General features: G+C 45.9%; 1 protein-coding gene across 1 annotated transcript in view; it reads right to left on the reverse strand.

Moving 5' to 3' along the window:
• LOC138568821 (transmembrane channel-like protein 2) overlaps positions 1-22,417 on the reverse strand; it is a 636,652-nt gene that overhangs the window by 52,174 nt on the left and 562,061 nt on the right. Inside the window, exons 17-18 of the mRNA XM_069646590.1 lie at positions 2,942-3,065; positions 1,956-2,034 (exon numbers count right to left, since the gene is read on the reverse strand). Coding sequence (XP_069502691.1) covers positions 1,956-2,034; positions 2,942-3,065 — 203 coding nt within the window. The remainder of the gene's footprint in view (positions 1-1,955; positions 2,035-2,941; positions 3,066-22,417) is intronic.

Consider the following 22,417-nt stretch of genomic DNA (forward strand, 5'->3'; position numbering starts at 1 on the left):
GGAGCAGTTGAAGAATTCATAGTTCTTCAGAGATTTCTCCAACCACAGTGCTCACTTACTATGGACCAGTCGCTGATGATGTCAATTACACAATTACACAACTGCAAGACCTGTGGGTGTACCTTGCAGAGTTTAGAAGGGGACAGATAATAAGGAGAGGTGCATGAGTTAAGCGTGAGAAGCAGCATAGTGTGTGATGGTTAGGCAATTAGAATGATGTGAAAAGGAGGGCAGAGAGACTGAGTAGAGTAGTAAGAAAGTAAAGGATGTTAGAAAAGTAGTAAGGTGGAGGTGGAGAAGACAGCAGGGGCAGAGGTGGGGAGGCTAGGAAGGGGGAAAGGAGAACACTAAAGAGAGGAGCAGGCGGGTGGGTGGTGGTGATAATGAGTACTAAGAATGCGGAAGGAAGAAATCTCTATAGAATTAAGGAATACATGCTAAGGATTTATACACAAAGAACTGCTGCATATTGGAACTTGACATCAAAAGTTTCCAAACAACCATTGGAACTGCACAACACCAGAAAAATTTGCATGGTGAAAATTGGAGTTCAGTTTCTGGAAAACCCCATTGAATGGAAGATTCAAGTTTCTAAGTCATGTTAAGAATGTGCACTTGCAGAAAATGCTTGCATGCTTTTACCTGGAGTCAAAGTATCCAGTGTCCCAATGAGAAAGGATGCTCATAGAGAACTGTTGTATGTTAATTAAACCTTAGAGTTACGGTTTCCCCAATCCCTTGAGAAAGTGCACTTACACAAAATGGTTTACACTAGATGGTCAAAATGGTTTTTGACACCAGGTACTAGGTGTCAAAAATGTGCACATGCTTTTACATGGAACTGTTCTATGCTAAAAGGAGGAAATCCCATTCCCTGAACGCTCCTGGGAAAATACATTCAAACCAAAGCAACCACTCTCTGTAGGTACACTTTCAGCAGTCTGCTAGGACCTGCAGTCAATGATCCAGAATGCCATTGAGAAAGTGTATTTACTGAAAACTGTTGCAGGCCCGGATTTGTAGGTAATGTCCCCAGAATCCGAAATTACCTGTTGCTTCTATTTAGACGGCAAAAAGCGGGAGGCTGTAGCTTCCCTGTGATTGCAGCCATACAATGGAACTCCATGCCCTTGACCTTGAAATTAGACCCCTCTCTTTGGTCCTTCTGCAAAGGTCTAAAAACGTGGCTCTTCTCTTAAGACACCTAGATACACTTCTACTATATACCTACCTGCACCAAGCCCCACCCTCCTACCTCTACCTTCCCCTAACAACACCATCCTATCCTGCCTACACCTTACTAAGAACCCTTCCATTCACAAGATAACCGAAAGCAATGTATCAACCTTATCTAAGATGTTGTCTCTGTACACATGATAACCCAATGCCTTGCAGAACGACTTCAGCCTAATGTATGATGTAATTAACATACCACCTGTAACCTATGAAAGCATTGTCTGTAACCTAATACCTATATAAGCAACTAATGTAACCATCAATCTTAACACATGCACATACAAAATGATACAGGCTACCCCTCCCTTCTAGGCTTGGAATATGTTTTGAAAAATCACAACTCATAAAGTCACTGTTTACTCAACTCCTCACCACCTCACGGCATGGTTCAAATATTTACTGTGGAGCACCATATGACTATTAATGTGGTGTCCATATAATAACTGAACACGTATAACAAATGTTTTGTATGTTATCGTGTCAAACCTGCTTTTTAATATGATGACAAATAAAATTGTCTTTTTCCAGTCAAATGTGGTGATCTATTTTCAAATGTACAACACAGACCAAGTCTAGGTGTCTGTCGAAGTGGAGTGGTTTAGTGTTCATACCTATAGGGGGAGAAGGGAGGGGTAGCCTGTATCCTTTTGTATGTGTATAGTTTACTGATATCCCTCGAGACACAGGCCCCCCGAAAACAAAAAAAGAGGGTACTTTACCCCAATTTATTAAAACCATCCTTCTTAAGCAAAGAGCGCCTGGATGCCTCTGGGCTAGGTGAGCTATAAACATGACAAACTAAAAAAAATAACAAATAAAGAGCAAAATACAAAGCATTGTGGAAATCAACAGGAGATGGAATAGATTTACTGTCACTCTGACAACTTTCCAACCTGGTAAAACAACTTCTGCTCTCTATTTCAGTGTTTCTTCTCATACTTATTTCGCCACAGTTATTTATTGTTGAAGAACGCTCATAAACCAGTGAAAAGGAAAATAAATACACTTTAAAAGGGAGACCTAGAGTATAAGGTAACTGCGATATGCCATCGTTTATCATCTTATAGGCAGAAAAATAAATAGTCACATTTTCAGTAAATCCTCCCAAAGGGTAAAACAGGAGAAGGATTCGGGTCAAATAAATGTTTTTATATGTTCGGTTGCACTAATTTAGATTGTTCAACCCTAAATGAGGGGTGCATTTCAGTAGAATTTAGTTCGAATTTAATTTTAAAATGTCAATTCTCTAACACTTTGGACAAGCCCATCCTATGGCCTCTGGAGGCCTCCGGCCTCCCTAGATCATGAAAGCCAAAGAATTCCTGTTTTTATAATTTAACTTTAATGAATGAAGAGGAGGCATGTTTAGCAATGACTCTAGTCAAGAGAGATGTTGCAATAGGATTCGTTCATCTGAGCAAATAAGCATTGTGCATGCTGATCAATCTGACAGAAGGTCCCCTGGAAATGCAGAGAAACCCCACCTTCCTGTAAATCCCAAAGACTCTAGGCTTAACAGACAAGGGGACTTTTAGGCTACATTTCAGAGCTGATAGTAATTCTAGCCTTTATATTGGTTTTATAGAAACTTATTACTTTCCCTCGAGGAAGAGTGCCATTTCACTTAACATAAATTTGATCTATTGGGAATTCACGTATTGCCATTAATGGAAAGTGATATTTGTGTGTTTTGGAATGCAGTTACCTGCTTCACTGGACTGCAGATGAAGAGCCATTTTTGCCTGTGGCGGAAGCAAATCTTCCAAGTCCTTCATTATAGTGTTGGCTTCAGTGTTGTTGTTCCTTTTGTTTTTGTCCTCTTCCCGTTGCTGCAAATTGTAAAACAAAACTATTAGGACATTGAAGATGACAAGAGTTTACAGACGAAATGTTCAGCCCACACCGAAGGCTATACAGCCTAGGTCTTTTTTCAAGAGTTTACAGACTCTCATTTCGCTGTCTCCCAGAACCTACATCTGTCACGCCTGTCTTAGTACCTTTTCAGTGCTCCAGGGAATTGTAATTGTCTTTGCAGTTGGAGTGGGTGCACCAAACGGGATATAGACGCTCCTGCCTTTCATTCCCAATCCGCTACCAATATTGTATTATTTTATGCTGGAATTACATTATAGTACTGGTAATCCCCCGGGTTCAGTACCTGCTAAAGGCACTTGGATTCCTTATGTGGAGAAATGGCCATACATCCAATAACCAATATAGGCAGCAAAAGTAGAGATACCCTTTACTTCAATGTATCTGTGTGGAAATGGACAGAGAACCTAGCAAAGTACTCCTGTCCCAAAAAAGTGACCCCCGTCACCCAAGCACACACTCCTCAGTAAATTTATAGAGTTTTACAGAATGGGGATCCTACAGAAAATTCATAAATAATGAGCTTCTGCCCAAACATCCTCTGGGCTTGAGGGGCATGGCTTTACAGCACCATGCAAAGCCTGTAAAATTAAGCTCAGCCGCTTGCAGTAGACATTCCCATTACACGTACCAGGACCTGATGAAGTGACTAGCACACATGATCCCCGTTTCAGTTTTCATGTGAGAAAATCTTGCCTTCATAGGTGAGGTGTCACGTGTCACTTGGTTTGCCTGCATCCCAGGCAGACATTAATGTCATGGTCACATGGCCTCATGGGACTTAGTGGCATCCATTTATGACTGCTTTAGCTTTTCACTGCATCATCTGCCCAGCTATGGCTGCGGTCATGTGCGTTCAGGGATGCATGAGAAATACAAAATAATGTCAGTTTCAACATATGACAAATGCGTGTCATCGTCGTAAATTGTGGGAAGCGTGTACACTTACCTCAAAATGCTGTGTAAAAAAAGTAAAGGCAATTTCATATGTTTTTAACACTGATATTTTTCATTAGGCCAGGGAAATGATTATAAAAATGCGTGGATGGGACCGATTTGCACACAAGTGCAAAAGGAAGCTCTACTTGCAATTATCATTTTGGTCGTTAAAATGAGGCTTACAGTTTAAATGGAACACACGTGGGGATTACACAAGATGGATTTAAAATAGGAACTGCTTCCTTCTATTTTCAGGCAAAAACATATTAGACCAAGCATATAAAAGAGACAGTATCTGAAGAAAGTTATTTCTTCAAAAAACACAAATAAAAAAACAGTTGTGCGTTCTGGCTGGCAATTTCTGCCATGCTAGGATCATTATTACGAATCTCAACAGCAAAATATAAGGCCATAGCCAAATATAGGGCAGGCTCAAGGACATTTCGAGGGTATCCAGACAAAAATGGCTTCCTTAAGGCCTTGCTTGGCCTTCCATCCCCAGTTCTAACATTTTCGGTACACAAGGAAGTGAGGGTGCTACTTTGTCTCAATTAATTGTAAACCATGTGCTTTCACGTGAAGCCAATTCCTTGTTGATTCCTTGGTTGCTTTTTTATAAAGAAGCACATGGCCTTGATAAATGCAAGCAGAAGCGTTTCCAATAGAGGACCCGTAACTAACTTCCTCAGTGCAGAAATCTTGAAAAACTGACTGCTTTTTTCTGCAACTGAACATGAGCATAGATAGCACAGGCAACTAATTGAGCATTCATAACTCAGTCTTCTAATAAGATTTCCAATTATATATTAATAAAAGGGCTAAAAATTAAGTGAAAAGGTGAAAAGAGAGGGAAAAACCCTTTGTTGTGCAGGAAACCACTGTTCCAATGGGAGGCATGCTACCCGCGTCGTGGCAGCCGACCAAGTGACAGGAAACATCGGCTGCCGTTGTTACACGATGATGCGGCTTCATGCCAGCAGCAGAAATCCACACACAGCACCCACGTACTCCTGGCATCTAATGGTGGACACGTTTTTGTCTTATCTAATGGAGGCTTCACAGGGCTGGATGCAGTCTAAATGACGGTATGTTCCGAATTAAATTATAAATCTAATGCTTTGCCAGAGCATAGCACCGAAATTCCTTTTGATTTCATTTTAAAACAGTCAAGGGAATAAAGGTTCTAGTATACTACACTAACTGACTTATAGCATAATGGACCATCAAATCAACCCCAGTATTGATCCACGTTCGTGGGTCATTGTTGGTGCTGACTTTAATGCGCAGCTAGTTATTGACTCAAACTTACATTTGATAACATAGAGAATTATTCTCATAATATCCCGACTCCGGTAATAATGAACCCTAGAACCAAAGTGGATGGCCTTAGGCTATATGTACGAACTATCAATGGCAGGTTTAGTTTGGACATTCCTGGTGGTAACACTTTTAGAGGCCAGCAATCCACAAATTGTCAGCAATTGTTAATTTTGAGAATCTATTAGAGCTTTATGGGGACCACCTTGGGATTCTGTTGCAGATCAGATGCCCCTCCAATAGTGGTCACCAGGACAACAATCTCTGTACAGAGGTTCTAACAGTCACTCCGTCTCAAAAAATAATAAGATGTGATTCAAGGAAAGAGAAAATATTGCAAAATATTAAAAACGAGTTACAGTTAAAAAGGATTACTAATGAATACAATAGATCTATGCTTCACTTAGTTTAAATGCATGCCGAAGATCTGTTAACAGAGTCCAGTCTACCAGTGATGAATCTGGGTTCCGCAAGGGACACGGAACTGAAACCGCCCTTCTAGACTTAAAAAAACGAAATTACCAACATCCTAGACAAAGGCAAGCCCGCTCTCCTCCTTCTCCTTGACCTTTCAGCTGCGTTTGATCTGGTAGACCACACTACACTTACCAGTCACCTGACACACACTGCACACTTCTCAAATGACGCAGCATCATGGGTAACATAATTCTTAGAGGGTAGAGCTATGAAAGTGTTCTCTAACACAGCACATGCAGCACCCTCCATCATCCACTGTGGTGTGCCACAAGGTTCCTGTACTGCCCCCACGCTCTATAATCTTTTTTACCAAGCCACTATTTGATAAACTAGCCACGCTGGGGATCACCTACACAAATTACGCTGATGACAGGCAGGTTCTCCTACCCCTGACAGGGAATTATCACCAAGACGCCTCTACCCAACAGCAAATCTAATCTACCGTACAAGCATGGATGGTTACTAACGGCCTCTGCTCGAACGGGGACAAGACCGAAATCCTCATTCTAGGACAGAAATCCACCCTCTCCAACCTCAACCCACTGTACATCAATTTCAACATAGACAATTGTATCATCCCAGTCCTGAGTCAAAACACTGGGGGTTCACATAGACGGCATGCTATCTATGGACAAACAAGTCAGCGCCATAGTCTCGGCCTCAGCACTAAGTACTAAACTCATTAACGCAATAAAACCATTATTAACCAAGGATAACTGCCTCTCCATCGCCCGAGCAACTATAGGAGCCAAACTAGACTATTGTGATACGCTCCTAGCCGGCACCTCAAAAAAAAACTTATCTAGGCTCCAAACAACCCAAAATAACGCTCTCAAAACAGCCATCAGCATACCAAAAAGAGAACACATCACACAAGCCAGAAAGGCAGTTCACTGTCAAAGACAGTATCTCCTTCAAAATTCTCACAACCACCCATAAATGCATCAACCTCACAGCTCCCTCTTACTTATCTGACACGATAGGTAGATATCAATCGACGAGACCGAGAAGAGCACAATACACGAATCAAGTAGCAATACCTCAACAGAACCAAAGCAGGAGGCATAGGCTTCCCCTTCCTCGCACCTAAACTCTGGAATTCCCTACCTACTGACCTCAGAACTGATGCATCTCTCTTCTGCTTCTGAAAAAAACTCAAAACTGCCCTATTCAACTAACCCCGTTCTCATGTGCTCCTGCTGCTCTTCGCATATCTGTAAAAAAACTATATTTCGTCCAATGTAACCGTACGGACATGAACTGTATGTAACTAAGTATAAGCAACACTGTAACTAGCGCCACAATGTCTTCGGTCTGCTGTGCGCTCAACAAATGCGAATAAATAAATAAAATTAAAAAAAAAATCATTCCGAGTGTGTCGGTCTGGAAATAAGGATAGCAACGTACTAGCACCCTTTCTGGACCACCACAATCCGACTCTGCAGGTGGGGGCCGTTACGTCCGGCAGGTCCCACCCGCATAGTTTTCACGGAGGCACTGGAACAATTAGCAACGCTGCCGGTGCTTCCGTGTCCCCATTCCCATGGAGTCCTGCTGGGCTCCATGGGAATGGGGACTAACATTTTCCGGTGCCTGACTTGCCGATCCGCCAGAACTTGTAATGTACTGGTGGTACCGGGAAGTTAGGCACAAGATTTGGTGATACGAGGATAGCAGCAAGTCGCTGGATGCACCGCTGGTAGCACCAGTGGGTTACCGCTGTCCTCGTAATGAGGCCCAATGTAAGGACGATCTACATTGTCCGACAGATGTTCTTCGGAAAAAATATTATTAGAACGGATGTCCTTATGCCTGAGCATGTAGGACAAAAGAAGATAACGTTCACAAAATCCTCAACTGGTGCCTTGTATAACAGGCAGTTCCCATCACTTGCATTAAATACAGCAGTTGACTGCCATTGCATGTGATTGCCCGGAGAGGGAACACATTAAACCATGACCTAGTGATAAGTACCTGTTCATAATTAAAATTGGTCCATTATAAATACTTGGACATTTTGAACATTTTATTAGAAGACAGAGTTATCAATGCTTGATTCGTTGCCTTTGCTATCTCTCTATGCTCATGTTCAGTGGCAAAAAACAGCCGTCACTTCTTCAAGATTTCTGCACTGACGAAGTTAGTTACGGGTCCTCTATTGGTAACCCTTCTGCTTGCATTTATCAAGGCCATGTGCTTCTTTATAAAAAGCAACCAAGAAATCAACAAGGAATTGGCTTCTTGTGAAAGCACATTGTTTACAATTAATTGAGACAAAGTGGCCTTGTCGTTTGACTGTTTTTTAAGCCAAAGTTTCACAGCTTCACAACGCAGATCATCTTCAAGATGCGGCACCCCCACTTCCTTATGTACGAACATGTTAGAACTGAGGATGGAAGGCCAAGCAAGGTCTTAAGGAAGCCATTTTCGACTATCTGTTGGCTAGATACCCTAGAAAATGCCCTTGAGCCTGCCCCGTATTTGGCTATGGCCTTATATTTTGCTGTTGATATTCTTAATAAGGATCCTAGCATGGCAAGTTTATTTATGCCACATAATATGTGCTGTGTGCCCACTAGTGTATATGTAAAAGTAAAACCTAGATATTCATATGTCGTGCCCACGTTTATGATCACATCATCAGCGTTAAAGGTTGGGGCATTTCCAACAAGTTTGACAAACCATTATTGCCGATTTAGAGTTATTAATCTTTGAAGGGCTAGTGGTGTTTTGGTTATTTACACAGTGTAATCTGCGAGGTTAACAGAGCGATGGGCATTCCCCCGTACATGGAACATCAAGGGAACAATCAACCCAATAATGGTAAAGGTCATTTATATGAAGGGAAAACAATAAAGGAGAGAGGACACAGCCGTGCACAGGAAATCATGCAGTGCAGTGACCTCTTGCTCCAGAGCATACACAGGCCTATCTAGATGTAAAGAGGACAACATCCTAATTAAATACTCCCAGCAATTCATGGATCATACTTTCTGCCAATGTTTAGTCCTATTTACCTTGTCAAAGGCAATTCTTAGAACCATGAAAGCCACATACTCACTCTCTTTCTTGAGGTAAATTGCATCAAAAGCAATTAAATACAGGTTAGTGCTTGTTCATTGGTGCCCAGGCCCTCTTGGAAGCCCAGATGAGTCCTTGCCAAAATGTTGTTATTGGCTGGCCATTCCTGAAGTCTGCCCAAAACCACTGTCCAAATATTATACATTTGAATCAAGCAAAGTAATGGGCCTGTAAGACTTAGGTGACTCTCTCAGCTATTTTTCTATATATTCGACATGCAACGGGCAGTATTCAAGACTAGGCAGATCACCTGTGCAAAGCATGTAGTTAAATTCTATTGTCAGCAGTGGGTACCAAAAGTCTTCCAGGTTTCTAAACAGGTCAGCCAAGATGTTTTTGGGGCTTGGCTTTTTGTTCAGGGACTGTTTTGGTATTGCGTTCAATATTTCACTAACTGTAAAATTGATCAGTTCGACCATAAATTGCTCTAGTTGCCAGTCTATGTTCTCCATATAGTTGCAGGCAATATTGGGCTCATTGGCATATAGTTTGGAAAAATGCATGAACCACTTTGTGTCTTGGACTTTTGTTTTGACCTGATTTTGGTTTTTGCTATAGCTAGAGTCAAAATATACTAATTGCTAGAACTGCGTAGAGTGTAGGGTTTTTGCTGCAATGGAAAACTCTTTCAAACCTAGGGCATCGAGCTTTGATTTGCATAAAATCACTGTGTCTTTGTATGCAGCTCGTCCATTATTAATCTCACTCCTATCAGTGCTAATGTGCTTTAGAGTCATCACTATTCTGTGCTTTGCGTGGTGACAATTCTCATCAAACTGGAAATGTTTATGAGGCATCTTGCCTGACTTGCATTTTTAAAAAATCTGATGAGACCAATTTAATTAAGTAATTAATTACAATCGTCAAATTTTAGAACAAATCTTTTACTCCGATAAAACAACCACTTCTTCGTCTTCCGCCGCCTTTTTGATTAAACTAAGAAAAGTTGAACTACAAGTCGTTTTCAGAGTGGAGTAGTTTTAATAACCTCAAACAAACCTGGATTCATTTTTTGGCACTACCTTCTTGTAAAAATGACTAATGTAATTAAATCTCGTAGTAAAAAAAGTAATTAAAAGAATGTGCAATGTCCCCATGTGTGAACTCAAGGTTGAGTATTTTATTGAATAAGAACATGTGAGTGCTAATAAAAAGATGTTGCAATATTTTCTCTTTCCTTGAATCTCATCTGATTATTCTGTGAGACAGAGGGACTGTTAGAACGTCTGTACAGAGATTGTTGTCCCGTTGGCCACTTTTGGAGGGGAATCTGATCTTCAACAGAATCCCAAAGTGGTCACCATAAAGCTCTGATAGAATCTCCAAATTAACAATTGCTGACCATTTACAGATTGTTGGCCTCTAAAAGTGTTACCACCAGGAATGTCCAAACTAAACCTACCATTGACAGATCGTAGTCCCATTCTATTAGTTAGAAATATAGCCTGAGGCCATCCGCATTGGTTCTAGGGTTCATCATTACCATAGTCAGGATATTATGAGTCTACGTTATCAAAAGTATGTAAGTGTGAGTCAATAACTAGCTTAGCATTACAGTCACCACCAACACGAAGGTGGATCAATACTAGGGTTGATTTGATGGTCCATTATGCTATTAAAGTCAATTAGTGTAGTAAAAGAAGAGATTCACCTAATCTATTCATTAACTTTTTTATTCAGATATTAGGTGAGTCACTAGGTATGAGAATTATATCTAGCTCCAAAGAGTTTTTACCAAGATGGCTAAGCCTCCAAAGAAACGTCACCTCCATTTTATAGTGGCTTTTCTTTGGTATATACTAAAGCCCTCCATATGAAAATCGTGCTCCACCCAGGTTTCCTCTAGTAGGACTACATCACAGGTATTCATTTGCCTCTAACTTGGGGATAATCCAACTTGTCATTGTAGCCTGCTACATTTCATGACAGAATAGATAGAGGCACACTGTGTGAACTAATAGAGTCCACAACCACCTCAGTGATAGAATATGGGTTCCGGCTCACTGGGAGATCGGGTTGAATTAATAACTGGACCACTGGTGTGCTTGGGAATGTTTCCTGAGACAGAATTACAATATGCGCCATGCCATTGGGGGCTGATAAATGTCTTTCTTGGCAACTTAGTTGATGAGTTTATGGGTGCGTTCTGGTATTTATTTGAATACGAAAACATGTTTGTTACTGGGTATAAAAAGAGAGCGGCACCATGAGACTCTTTCTGTGTTTGATGAGTTTGCTTATATTTGAGGGCATTAGTTGTTTTAAAAGATTTGTGCCAGAAAAAGTAACTTCAGTGGGTTCTATTCATGACTTGCACCTAGCCATCTGAATTTGGTGGGGATTTACTGGAATGCCCACAATCCCGGTGTTAATCCAGTTTGTCTCTTTGTTTACGAGTGATATTGAAGATTCAAACTGACCAGAGAAAAGAGGGGCTTGGAGCACCTACAATAGCATCCACTAATTTATTTTTAAATGTTTTTATTGACATTTATGTATATATGTGCGTTAAAAACATCATGAACATGGTGAGGGTTGAGTCACCTAATGTATAACATATATGCAATTTAAGCTTGGTAAGATTAAACAACTGACAAACAACAATAGTAACACTAACTGTCCGTGTGTCCTCTGAGTTGTTGGGCTCCTCGCTTCGTTTTCGAACCCTCATCTCGGGTCTGGTGGGGTCTGGCTGATCTTGGTGGGGCGTAATGTGGGGGGGAGTGTGAGTTTGGTAGTGCAGTTTCTCGGTCGAACTTACATAGAGATTCAGAGGGGTGGATTCAAGGGGGTTTGTGGCTCGTTGAAAAAATCAAGTCTCTCAGAAGGGTCTTCCAGGCCTCCAGTGCGGTGCTCGAGTCATCTCCGCCTCGGCTGTTCCCTTTCTCCCACGCTCTGGTTTCGGCTGCCGTCCATCTTAGCAGCTCCTTAATCCAAGATTCATACCTGGGGCCAGTCGGGGATTTCCAGGCCATGGCAATTGTCCTCTTCACGAGCACGCATGCAATGTCCATAAGCTTCACCGAGTGTTTGATTTTGCTCAGCCTCGGATGGGTGCCCAGGAGGCATTCCTTAGGTGTCCATTCGTATTTCTCCAGCCCGGCCCTCCTACAGGTCTGTTCGGCGGCGGACCAGAGTTTCTGTGCTTTAGGACAGGGCCAGAACATGTGGATCATGTCGGCACGATCGGAAGTGCACCATGGGCAGGTCGGGGTGACCTTGTCGGAGAATGTGGCTATCCTATGTGGGGTCATGTAGGTCCTGTAGAGGATATTGAGCTGAATTAGCCTGAACCTCGCGTTCCGGGATACCTCCTTCGGGTATGATAGGGCCCTCGTCCATTCTGCCTCTGTGATTTCAGTCCCTAAGTCGGACTCCCATCTCTCTTTCAGACGTGCGCTTCTTGGGTTGGGCCTGTCGTTTATTTGGATGTATAACCTCGACGTCGGTTTCCAGCCGTCACTGACACCATACATCTCCTGCACAAGGGGGTGTGTGTTCGGCTCCTCAGGCCCTACATTCCATTTCTCTTTGGCAACATGTCTCACCTTCTGGTACCATAAGAATTGTCCTAGGGCGAGTCTGTCTATCTGTTGCAGCGATTCAAACTCCCTAAACAGCCCCTCGGTAAACATGTCTCCCCATGAGTAAAGGCCATAGTGCTCCCATCTCCTCACTGCCAATAAGTCGCTGGGGGTTTTGCATGTGTCTGCCAGCATGGGAATCTCAGGTGCGTATGAGTGCCGTAGCCCAAGCATAGAGGTGACTTTTGTCCATACCTGTCGTCCCAACTGTGCTATCATGGGTGGGTCAGAGGGCCCAACTTGCTTGTTCCATATTAGCTCCTTAGGGTGCATGGGTGAGGTTAGTTGGCGCAGGAGATTCGTCTCTGCCGAGGGGTCGTCACATAGCCATTTTGCGATATGAGTCAGTTGTGCCGCCAGGTAATACCTCTGAAAGTCGGGAAGCTGGACGCCACCCTCGGCGTGGGGGAGTGTGAGGATGCTCAGCGTGAGCTTGTGCCTGGCCCGGCCTCAAAGAAAGTCCTTAAGCAGGGATTCTAGCTTCCTGAAGAAGGGTGGTGGAATATAGTATGTTATGTTAGTAAAATAGTAGAGAAATCTGGGCAATATTATCATTTTGGATATTGCTACTCTACCCATCATTGAAAGCGGCAGTTTCGACCAGAATTTGATGGATCTGCGTACTCCGGACATGGCCACCTCCGTGTTGCATTTGTGGGTTGAGACCGGGGTGTGCTTGATGGTGAAGCCCAGGTAGCGGAACGCCTCCACTTGCCGTTGGATCCCGATCACAGGAAGTTCGTCTGTGTTCCTGCCTCTGAGTCCAGCCAAAGGGAAGGAACATGATTTCTGGCAGCTAAATTTTATCCCAGAGTATTTCGCAAAATTGTCTAGGATGTCCAGGGCTGTAGGGGCGTTTCTTTGGGGGTCTCGTAGGTACAAAAGGACATCATCGGCATATGGGGAGATGACATTGTCGCTCCGCCCAGGCTGATACCTGCATCAAAAAGCTGTTTCCTAAAGTAGATCACCACCGGTTCCAGGCCCAGGATGTATAGTATTGGGGAGAGGGGGCACCCCTGCCTGGTTCCTCTTTGGATGGCCCACGCCTCCGATATCGTACCGCCAGTCTTCACTCTCGCAACTGGGTTGTTGTAGAGCACCTCGGTCCAACGAACAAATTGTTCGCCAAGTCCAAATTCCCTCAGGGTCTTGATCAGCCACTCCCAGAAAATCGAATCGAAAGCCTTGATGGCATCTAGTGATAGTACAGCCAGGTCTTCGGTGGACTCGGCCGTCTGTGCTATCACGTGCTGGAGTTTTCTCAAGGTGGCCGTGGTGTTACGTCCTGGGATGAAGCCAGTTTGGTCTTCATGTACCATGAAGACCATTACTCTCGAAAGCCTTTTTGTCAGTATGGTCGTTAATATTTTGCTGTCGTAGTTCAGGAGCGCTAGCGGGCGGTATGAGTCGCAGTTTTCGGGTGGTTTGCCAGGCTTAAGCATTGGGACTATGAGGGTCTCTCTCATGCTGCTCGGTAATATTCCAGTTTCGTATGCCTCCGCATAGACTTCTTGCAGTATAGGGGATAGGAGCTCCTTATACGCCTTGTAGAACTCCGGGGTAAGGCCGTCTGTTCCAGGGGTTTTGCTCGTGGAGAGGGATCTGATCGCCTCGGATATGTCCTCGGGCGTGATGGGCTCTCCCAGCATGTTTCTCTGCTCCTGGTTCAGTCTGGGTAGGCCGACTTCCTCCAAGGTATCTTTTATGTCTGCCTCGGGTATTCGGTTGGTGTGGGCGTATAAATCGGCATAGTAGTCAGAAAAGGTGTAGTTTATTGCTTGATGTGTCCTGTGGGCTGTGCCCTTGCTGTCTTTAATCAGATTTAGTGCCGTCCTCGGGTGTTCTTTCCTGCATAGCCAGGCTAATATCCTACCTGGTTTGTCCACTTCTTTGTGTGCCTTCGCAGATCGTGCAGAAAAGTCGAACTTCGAGAGCCTCTCCCATGCGATTTTACAGTCTTCTCTGACCTCCTTCAGCCTGGTTTCCGTCTCAATCGTTGGGGGGAGAGTGTTTTCAAGGTGCTTGATCTTCTCCTCCTCGGACTCTAGTTCCTGTCTCAGTTGCCTCCTGATCCCGCCTGCCTCTGCGATTACCTCTCCCCTCGTCACCACCTTCATTGCTTCCCAAAATGTACTCCATTTGCCGAGTGAGCCCTTATTAAACTCTATGTACTCCTCAAGCTTCTCAGCTAGGGTTTCTTTGAATGCGGGATCGGTCAAGGCCTCTGTTGGCATGCGCCACATCGGGATAGGAGGTCTGGGGCCTCTCAAACAGAGTTGCAGTATTAGTGGGGAGTGATCTGATATTGATCTACCCAGGTAGTTCGCAGATTCAACCTGTGGGGTTAGCTCATTGTCTATGAAGAAATAGTCTATCCTGGTGTAGAGGTTGTGGGGGGCCGAGTAGAATGAGTAGGATCTGTCGGCTGGGTGCAGGTCCCGCCAGATGTCGGTCATGTGTAAATCCTGTACCGCTCTGCGAAGGGCTTCGGAGGGGGGGTTGTTGGGCGTGCGTGGTGTGGTAGACCTGTCCAATTCGGCGTTCATGACACAATTGAAGTCTCCTCCCCATATTAGAGTGTGGTCTCTATGGAGCATAATTTTGGCGCATAGCTTCTTGAGGTGGGAGGGAATACCGTATTGGGGGAAATATGAGTTCACTATGCATAGCCGAGTGTTCTCCAGCATACCCCACATTATCAGGTATCTTCCTTCATTGTCTTTTTCTACGCCCAGTAGTTGAAAGGGGGTATCCGGGCTTACCCACGTGTACACCCCTCGTGCATATCTCGAATAGGATAAGCCATTCCCCTGGCCGCCCCAGCATTTCGTCAGTTTATCCGCGGAGTCTGTGGAGAGGTGCGTTTCCTGCAGTAGAGCGAACGATATCCTCTTCCTCTTCAGGTAGGAGTGTATCCGGTTCCTCCGGAGGTAGGACCCCATCCCCCTGACATTCCACGTGATCACCTTGGGTTTTGATGCCATGGTATGTTTACATCAGTTATCAGCAGGGATGCCCACACTTTATTGCGACTTGATCGTATGTTGTCGCGAGCCTTGACCTGTTCAGACCGTGAGGGCCGATCTGTCTCGATATTTAATTTTGGGGAGTTAGAACAATAACAACTTGAAGGAAACAATTATAACTGGTGCACCCAGCTCCTGTCACAACGGTGCAGTGCTCAGGTACTCTCGCGCTGCCTGTCCCCATCCGGGTGTCTAGCGCGAGTAGGTATGTGCTGGCAACTGGCCTGCACTGGTCCCTCGCGGGAACGTGGTCCGTGTCCATGCATGGGGGGTCCGGTGGGCCACGCAATCGTTTAGCATGCTCTTTCTGTAGTTTTGCTTCAGATAGATCGGGGCTCTTTTACCATTCCGGATATATTGAGGAGGGCGTGGGTGCCCTAGTCAGGGTCTCCGTGTGTCATCCCTGGCTGTCTTCATTATGTTGTCCGTGGGGCGAGTCGGCGGGGACCTCGGCCAGGTTGTTATGTTCCATCCACATAGTGGCCGCCGCTGGAGTCTCCAGAAATACTGCCCTTCCCTTATAAAGCACTTTCAGTCTAGAGGGGTAGAGTAGCATGTATTTCAGATTTAGTTTCCTCAGTCTAGCCTTGATTGGGACGAAGGAGTTCCTAGCTTTCTGAACCGACTGAGTGTAGTCGGGGTATATAGTGATTTTAGAGTTGCCCCGCTCTATTTCTCCACCTTCTCTCGAGAATTTCAGGATTACCTCCCGGTCCCGGAAGTTGAGTACCTTCGCAATGATGGGGCGAGGGTAGGAGCCTGGGGGGGGTTTCTTCTGGAGGGACCTGTGAGCCCTCTCTATGGCGAAGCCCTGGGAGAAGTTCGCCACCCCGATCTCCTGTTGTATTAAGGATTCCACAAAGGCCGTCGGGTCCATAGTCTCTGTCCCCTCTGGTACACCCAGTATCCTAATGTTATTGCGCCTAGCGCGACCTTCTGCCTCTTCAGACCTCGCTTCCAGGAGGGACACCTTGTTTTTGAGAACTGCAACCTCCGACTTTAGGACCGCTGTGTCATCAAACCTGTCCTTCTGGGAAGATTCAATAGCGGTGACACGTTCCGTCAAATTGCGGGCATCCTGCCTTATTAGTTGAATATCGGCTTTGACTTCGCCTATCTTCGATTCTATGGATGATCTTAGGGCTGCGATCGCGTCCAATACCTGGTTGTGTCTGGTGTCTTCTTCAGAGCTGTCTCGCGTTGCTGAGCCTGTCGGTGTAATCTGGGAGGCAGGCTGAGACTTAGATGTGACAAAAGGGTCCATGGTAGCATTTTTGGCCTTATTTCTTGCGGCCGCCATAGTGGAGTGTCTTGGTCTTGCTGGGTGACGGAAGGGGTCCAATGTCCTCTCGCAGGGTGGGTAAGCGTGCGACTTTACACAGCTCGCCACTGCGTGTCAATTAAGTGTGCTGTGCCGCCGGTCTTAGTGCACCCCCTGTGTCGAGTGTGCAGGGGGTATAGCTGTCCCATGGCGAGGGCGCGCAGGTTGTTGCGGCCTGAGACTTAGGTCGGGTGATGGTAGGACAGACGATGCTGGTCGCTGCGGGGCAGGTGGATGCTAGTTGGGGGAGGCGGTTAGGCCCCGCAGTCTGGCCAGTGGGCAACCGGTCAGAGGCCCGCAAAGTTAATGGGGTCGGCCTTCGGGTGGAGCGGGCGGCTCCCGCAGCAAGTCAGGTTTGCGCTCCGGGGAAGGTTCAGCTGGGGCAACTGTCAATGAGGTCGGAAGGGGCCTGCGACTCCCTCACTTTGGGCGAGGTGTCCACCAGTCGATCCCGCGTAGAGGCCACAGGACGCGCCCGCGGTATGGAAGTCCGCTTGAGAGGGCAGCCTGGTGGAGAGTGGGTCGAGCGTGCCTCGGGCCGGGGCCTCTGCAAGTGGTCCCCGGGGTCTGTGGAGCCGGCAGTGACCGATCCGCGCCGTCCGGGACGGGAGCACCGAGTCTGGGCACGAAGCGGGAGCCTCCGCGAAGTTGTCATTTGGTCCTGGCAGAAGTTCGTGGGACCACGTGAGTCCGCCCCGAGGGACGGCCTGGATCCCTGGGTGGCAGCGGTCGGCGGGAGAAGCGCTTGATCAGCCGGGCAAAGGTACCGCTGGGTCCCGACCTCTCCAAGCGGTCGGGAGTCATCGGCGCGATGCGGCCGCCATCTTGGGAACTTCCCTCGGGTGGTGGGGGGAGCCGGGCCGAATCGATCCAGGAAGTGCCCGAATTACGATTTTCGTCAGAAGAAGGTGCGATACAGAGGTAATCGCTTTATGTGTAGCTGCACCGTAGAGTGGGTGGCACAGCTACGGTCGTAACGCCCAAAAACAGGATCTGATTGCGCGGCCCGGCCGGAGCTCAAGGAAGCACCCTCCTCACTCCATGCGCGTCAGGCCACGCCCCCTCCAATAGCATCCACTAAAGGAGCTACAGCAGGTGATAGGTTGAATATGAATGAGTTATGCGGGTGGGTATCTGATTTGGCTTGAGATCTGACCTAATTTCCTTCAAACTAATTCCTGCTTCACTATTTAGGTCTTGCCCTAGCTCAATAGATGCCATATTCACTTTATCTTGCGATTCTGCTTTATTACCAGCTGATACTAAGATGGGTCGGGCCTCTCTCACACTGGCAAGAGATGTTTCGTTTCCTCTCTTAGAGACAGTGTGAACAGTTGCTATTGATTGCGATACATTCCTTACAGTATGATCCATTATAGACAGGGTTTAAAATCTTCTGTTTAAAAGAAAGACTCTGATTAACAGTGGCATTTAATGTATCTATATTTCTATTCATCCCAGAAAGACTAGCCAAATGACTCACAATATTTGTTTTAATGTCCGGAGGACATGTACCTGGCCTGTCCCCTGATAAGCCCTCCTTCCATGTTACGCAAGAGGAAATGGGTTTGTTGCTGTTGGTCTGACTCTTCCCCTTGGTATCCACAAGGTTCCATTAACACTTTAATTAGGTCCCAAGTGGCAAGGAAAAGAAGGTGGGGCCAATGGAGGTGTAGGTCCTTCAAATGTCTAGAGCCACAGTCACTGCACCCAGACAGCCATACTTTGTAAAAAGGGGTATGAGCCTAATTCTTCCACAGAGCATTTAGCAGCTTAATAAGTGAAATTCAAGTGATCCGATTTGTATAAGAGGGTTTCTACCACTATACAGCGAGGGCTTAAGCATTACATACTCGTGGTTGTTGACTTTTGTGCAGATGGCTCTTTGTATCTGGTATCCAAAATGTGCAGTAGGCTACCTACCGGTCAACAAGCTTATGAAGGTACAGTGCGGGTACAGAAGGGGACATTTTGGCAGCCTTGCAACTCAGCATGAACCAGCGAAGAACAGCCCTCACCGAGTTGCGCTCCATGGAGTCCGGTGCTCAATCCAACCTGTGACAGGAGCATCGTGCGTGAGAATGTACTGCCATGCAGTGACAGCGGTAACAGTCTGTTCCAAGCTCAGCTCCACTCTGCTTATATATATCTTACACCAATGCACTTATAGAGCTCTGCCTTTCCTCACCCTTCCTCCTCAAAAGCCTCCAGGACTCTCTAAAAAGCACCTTGTGTAGCAGTAAAGTATGGAGGTAAGTCAATAGAGCAAATATACTACTGCCGAATTTACATAATGCTATTCAATGTTTAATTGTATCATTAAAAAAGCACTATAAGAGGGGCAAAAAACAAAAACAGAACAAAGGACAACACAGGTGAGGGCATAGCAGCACAGCAGCTTACATGCGTTGGGCATTTGGCACACGGAGCATCCTTTGTTGAGTTTCTGGGCAACTACAACTGCAGGGTCACAGTAGGCAGGTGTTGCTATGCGGGGCAAGCAGAGCAGGAGGGGACTGCCAGAACATCAATAGGAACCTCCTTAGTGACGTGTCTAATTCCTGATTAGATCCTGGCTCTGCTTTGCTCCACTTTTCTGTGGGGATCAGTGAAGCTCTTCCCAATTTGTGTCTCCCTCCATCCCTGCACTGTCTTAGTTGTGCCACAGAAGCGATGCTGCTCCACACACCCCCACATGCCCGTGCAGAGTGCTGGAGCAAAGGAAACACTCGTATGGCATTGTGCAGGCTTACTTCATCCCCAAAATCATCCATTGACTGAGCGTGGCTGAGAAGTCGGGTGTGAAGTTGACAATCATTGTTACATTTTAATCCTCAGTACATTGTCAGTTGTACACCTGAGCATTTTGTTGCGTGGTGAAATGAAAGTCTGATACGGCAGGTAAAGGAAGTGAACTTCTTTACTAAGTTCCAGCGACAAAGTATATACATCAGGTAAGTCCAAGGGTATGCAAGTAGGAAGGTACACAGGAGACCTCCACAGGCCTCCACTCTCACAGGCTGCTTCACTCTGACTGACATTCATGGAGCTTACAGGGGCTCTCACACCACAACATTTCACAGACATAACATTCCAAAAGGCATTCTCTCAGGCAAGCATTCATGCAGGACCAAGGTAGGCAACACACTACACAACCCATCTCCCTCCTTAACAGAAACCAAGATAAGGGTATAGAAAGAAGTACAAGGGAAAATAAACGGGGTATAGTGACCAAAGTATGAAACCAACATACAAATCCTTACAACACCTAACAACATTCTGGCCACCTCCGCTCCAAACTCCAAAACTCCAATCCAAATCCCACTCACTCCAGTCCAAAGAACAAGGAGACATGCTCCCACCTACCTCGTCCCTTCAATGACTACAAGGAAGCCGAATCCATCCGAAACACTAAAAGTCTGTCACAGGCCTAACAGCAGACACTCAACCAAAGGAAGCAGCCCTCACTCACAACACACCACCATTCCACACAATCTCAAAACAGCACCCTCATTCATCCAGCTGCCAACTAAGGTGCACTGAAACACAGCACACCCTTCATCCTCTAGTATACTAAACCAGAACAAATAAACAATGGTCAAAATGCACAGAGCACAGGCACCCACTACCGTGCACAGCTGGTGGAGAAGAACACCCCCTATGGTAACGGTGCCAAATTCCCCAAGGCACAGGCATGACACCCCCTCAAGTCCAACACCCTATTTTAGTGGCATGGTGACAGAACACCCCTATAAACGTGTTCTGGGTTCCAAACCCCAATACTTGTAGTACGGGTGGCAGAACACCCCTATAAAAACATGTGCCAGGTTCCAACCCCCAATACTTGTGGCACGGGTGACAGAACACCCCTATAAAAATGTGTGCTGGGTTCCAAACCCCAATTCTGCTGGCTCGGGGGGCAGAACACCCATAAAGGACGTGTGCCAGTTTCAAAACCCCCAAAAATTGTTGCAAGGCAAAACTTCCAACATTCTCCCAATAAACGTCATGTGCACGTTACATACATCACCCTCATCCACACCCAAGGTGATAAATTGCAATCCACATACTGAAACTGTTAAACATTTTGTGAAAATAATACCCTAACTTTAAAGTCCACAACGTACACATTGGTCGTGTGGAAGAAAACGTTAGTGCAAGGTAGATTACTGTCAATGAATGCACTGTTCACTGTTAAATAATGCACTGTTGTCACAACCAATGATAAAAAAAAAACATTGCAACTGTTCTAAACAGAGGCCACGACAACCACACCAAGGAAGAGTTCAACCACAATCAAGCAAAACCCAACTGTGCAACTTTAAAACAGCCAGGACCTAAGTTATTTACTGGCCTCACATCACAAATACCACAAATCACAATTGCCTGTTATAAACAGAAAGTTCACGGAAAAAGGCCAAAAAATCACGATCCAATTCCTCCAGTACTGCCTTTCTCTCCAAACAAAATGCCACAAGAATGACAGTGGCCCTAGCTCTCATTCCAGTGAGCGTATAGTTCATTCCTTGCTAACAGGCAATCGTTGCAAAGTGCAGAACTCCTGTCACAGTACCTTGAACATTCATGGGAGTGCAGCGTGGGTTGCCCCATCAAGACTGTGCCCACCTCCATCACAGAAAGTTTCACTGTTGTGGCAGGGTCGCCTATTTCACACCCATAGCAAGGCACAGCACACTCAATCCTCTTTTTGTTCATGTCCTTGTCAGTGCTCTCGGCAGCCTGTCTCTTCCTCGTTGGTGATCCAAACTGCTGCCCATTAGAGGAAAGGACCTGTGAGAAGTGCAGAGCATGTGGAGATGTTGCGGCCATTGGAGTAATGGCCGACACCATCATTCCTCAAATAGTGCCGAAGGAAGAGCTCTAGCTCCACACAATGCACAAACAGGATACACCCGGGAACCCCCAAGACAGCCAAAGACCCAAGGTAAGTCTGATCACTGTAAGCAGCTAGTAACTACCTCCCGGCAGGTGTGCTGGTGTCCCACTGCTCACTGCAGCTAGTAGATTTCACCCAGTGGGTGTGCTGATATCGCGCTGTTCACCACAGCTTGTGAAAGTGTTGTTTTTCATGGCTTTCACAGCAACCACGCTCAGGGCAACCTCCTCTGCCTTTCACAGCTTCCACAGCGACCTCTTCTCAGAGGCCAACTGCTCAAAGTTACCTTTCATGGCAGCCTTCGCTGGTGTCAGCACCAGTAAGTTGTTCAATCCTCACACTACAAATGTTTATTTGCGACACTGGGAAGCGCAGACCAGTGCCCAAGACATCACGGTGGCCCCGCTGGAAACTGCCCAAAACACTTCAAATGTTTATTTACTCCCAGGCTGTCACTACCATCCTCCTTCAGTGGCTATATATTTCAAGGTGGCCCCGTAGGAACTGCTGCACCAGTGCCCAAACATCAAGGTGGCCCCACTGGGAAGCGCTGCTCCAGTGCCAAATTCCTAAAGGTAGCCCTCTAATGCCCAACTTCAACATACAGTCAACTCCCGGCCCCAGCTGCCCCCTTTATCCCTTGCAACTTCTGTTGGGCCATGGG

The sequence above is a fragment of the Ambystoma mexicanum genome, chromosome 2q (genome assembly GCF_040938575.1).
Source record: "Ambystoma mexicanum isolate Mex_15411 chromosome 2q, UKY_AmexF1_1, whole genome shotgun sequence".
Classification (NCBI taxonomy): domain Eukaryota; kingdom Metazoa; phylum Chordata; class Amphibia; order Caudata; family Ambystomatidae; genus Ambystoma; species Ambystoma mexicanum.